The following is a 3148-nucleotide window of genomic DNA, read 5'->3' on the forward strand; positions in this document are numbered from 1 at the left end:
TCGATCTTTTCGCCTGACTGGTTCCCCATGAAGTCAGGCAGTCCGGGGACAAGAGGTGGTTCTCTTGGCAAAAAGCCAAACAATAAAAAGAAAATATGAGCAGCACACCAAAGGAAAACACCTCCGGGGGTTCGGAACTCCGGAGAACGGCGCGTGGGGGATCCTTGTCCCAGTCCCCCCGCGTCGACAACATGCGCTGGGAGCGGGACGGGGGCTATGGCGAGGCCTTCGTCCATTCCTGCCATCGTCGAGAACAGAAGAGTGTCCATTAATGTAGAAAGATTGAATATGGATAGATACAAGGTAGGTCTGCGACCAAACTCGCCAAGAGAAGCCGCACCTGAGGCAGTGGATTGCGGCACTGAGGAAATTGTAACCACGCCCGTGGTTAGATCAAGAAAAACGAGAGGAAGCAAGGGAGACAAAGAAGATAACAATATGGGTGCTGATAGTTCAGTTTCTATGGAAAAAACGCCGACTAGTGAACACGACGATGTCGAGTTCGTCTCGGTATCGAACGCGGGTAATATCTCCGGGCCAACCACCCCAGCGGATCCGGACCTGGAGATTACCGGCTACGAGACAAGTAGGAGCGCAAGGCGCAGCACGGCTTCGTCGTCGGGTACGGGAGTTAATAGGCAGAAAGCTGGTAACAAAAGGAGGAGAATAGTTAGCTCACCGGAAGATGCGGATGACGAGGGCACAGATGGGGGGCCGTCCATCGGTGTGCTCTCCGAATCTCAAAAGGGCTTGACTGAGGAGAGAGCGAAAGCGCTTGAACGACTCTCGTCCTGCGAGATCGCGGCACTAGCCACAGAGTGGCTGGAGCAAGCGGAGGAAGCGCGAGCTAAATCAAAAAATATCCATGGAGCGCTAACGAGAAAAATTAAGGTAAACCTCCACTCGACGGCTCACGCTGTAAGAACTCTGGCGATCAGAGCATCTGCGGAGGGAGACCCTGAATATTGGAAGACCCGAGTACAGGGACTCCACGAAGAATTGGCCGAGGCCAAATTGCAAATACAGAGGTTGACCGATAGGCTGGTGGCGGTAGAATGGACCCGACGGTGAGACCTGTCTAGGCTCGTATGGAGTTGGGAACCCCCCCGTTGGAGCCCCCACTTCCCCCACGGGAGAAGAGGACTTTGGGCCTGGATAGAGAAACTACGCTAGGAGAAAGGGAGAGGGGTCCGAGCGAGGTGCCGCCGGGGAATGTGGCGGGGGCCTCTCCGGTGGGCCCTCGGCTCCAGCCCAGACTTGAGAGGGAATTCCTCTCGGATCTATCTAGGACAATTAAGGGAGCGATTGCGGACTCCTTTGCGACACTGTTGCCTGCGAGTGGCATGTTTCGGGGACCCCTGATGGGGGTGCCTCCGACGATTGCGATTCCCCGGATCGAACCTGGTGATAAGGATGGTGGTGTGATGGGAGCTCCGGCTGAGCAAGGAACTCCTACTGCGGGCGGAGATCACAGGGCGCTTTTCCCTCCGTCTAGGAAGAAAAAACAATTGAGAACGCGGACCTATCCCCGGGTGGCACCCTTACGCCCACCACTTGTGGACGGGGGTGTGACATCGGGTGGGGGGGCTGAGGGAGAAGATGTGGCGACACCGAGGTCGGGTGTGGCGAATTTGCGAGTGGAGAAGGATAAAGTGGCACCCGCAGATGGAAGAGCGAGGAGAACTGCGCCACCGATTCGCAGGCCGCGATCATCGGCTGTCACATTGATGTGCCCGGAGGGAGGAATATCGTACGCTGAGGTCATCAAAAAGGCAAGAGAGAAGATCACCTTGGGGGATCTGGGCATCGAAGACACCCGGATGAGGTGCACGGTGTCGGGGGGTGTCCTTATAGAGCTCCCTGGCCAGGATACATCGCCTGCGGCCGATGCGCTTGCGGCTAAATTAAAGGATGCGTTCAGAGACTCGGACGTACGCGTAGGAAGACCCATGCTAAAGGGCGAACTCAGGTTATCTGGTCTGGACGCTTCAGTGACGGCAGAGGAGGTGCTGGCTGAAGTTGTAAAAATAGGAGGCTGTTCAATCAGTAATATTCGGCTTGGTAGTGCCAGGATAGCCAGAAACGGCTTCAGAACAACGTGGCTGCAATGCCCTTTGGATGCGGCCCGGAAGATAGCAGATGCGGGAACCCTGAGAGTGGGATGGTCGACTGCAAGGGCTGAACTGCTTAGGAAAAGACCCTTGCAATGTTACAGGTGCCTCGGAATTGGACATGTTCGCTGGAAGTGCCCCAGCGAGCATGACAGGACTGGTCACTGCTTTAACTGCGGTGGAGAGGATCATATGGCCAAAGATTGTGGAAGACCGGCGAGCTGCCCGGTTTGTAGAGAGCGTGGGTTGCCGCACAACCATAGAGCGGGGTCTGAAGTTTGTCCCCCCTACTCTCCCAGAAGAACCCCCCCTGCAGGGGCGAAGAGGACAGAAAACGTGGCCGATCGGAGTATAGTGGCCGGACCATCCGAAAATGGATAGCTGCATAGTACAGATCAACCTGAACCGATCTCGGGGGGCTCAGGATTTGCTGATGCGGACGATGCAGGAGCACGAGTGTGACTTAGCGTGTGTACTCTGAGCCGTACCGGGTCCCTAAGGACCCAAGATGGATCGGGTCACTCGAGGCCACCCCAATGGCTGCGGTGATGTGGCAGGGTTCCCGGTCTTCCAGACCAGCGGTACTGATCAACAGAGGAGAGGGTTTTGTCGTCGTAGGGTGGAACGAACTGGCGGTGGTATCGTGCTACTTCTCGCCGAATAGGAGCGTGAACCAGTTCCGAGCCTTCCTGGCGGCGATTGGGGATGCAACCAGCACACTAAGAGGACGACCGATCCTGATCATGGGGGATTTTAATGCCCGTTCCCATCTTTGGGAAAATACCCACCCCACTCTGAAGGGGGACGCGATGGCGACCTGGGCTGCCGTGCAGGATCTTAGGCTCCTGAACAAGTACAATGTGGCCACCTGTGTGAGGCCTCAGGGGAGGTCGGTCATTGACCTAACCTGGATCTCGCCGGCGCTGTTGCCGTCTGTTAGAGCATGGGACGTAGCTGTCGAGGAAGAGGCGTTGTCGGACCATCGATACGTCTATCTAAGGCTGGGCAAAAGGGGTGGAGTTGAGCGGGGAACCCCC

At 56.5% G+C, this 3148-nt stretch overlaps 1 protein-coding gene across 1 annotated transcript in view; it reads left to right on the forward strand.

The window, feature by feature from the left end:
• Window positions 1-2647: 2647 nt before the first annotated feature.
• The window catches only part of LOC105450246, a 3426-nt gene continuing 2925 nt past the window's right edge, over window positions 2648-3148 (forward strand). The window contains exon 1 of the mRNA XM_011689999.1: window positions 2648-3125. Coding sequence (XP_011688301.1) covers window positions 2648-3125 — 478 coding nt within the window. The remainder of the gene's footprint in view (window positions 3126-3148) is intronic.

Source organism: Wasmannia auropunctata, unplaced genomic scaffold (genome assembly GCF_000956235.1).
Source record: "Wasmannia auropunctata unplaced genomic scaffold, wasmannia.A_1.0 LD336111.1, whole genome shotgun sequence".
Classification (NCBI taxonomy): domain Eukaryota; kingdom Metazoa; phylum Arthropoda; class Insecta; order Hymenoptera; family Formicidae; genus Wasmannia; species Wasmannia auropunctata.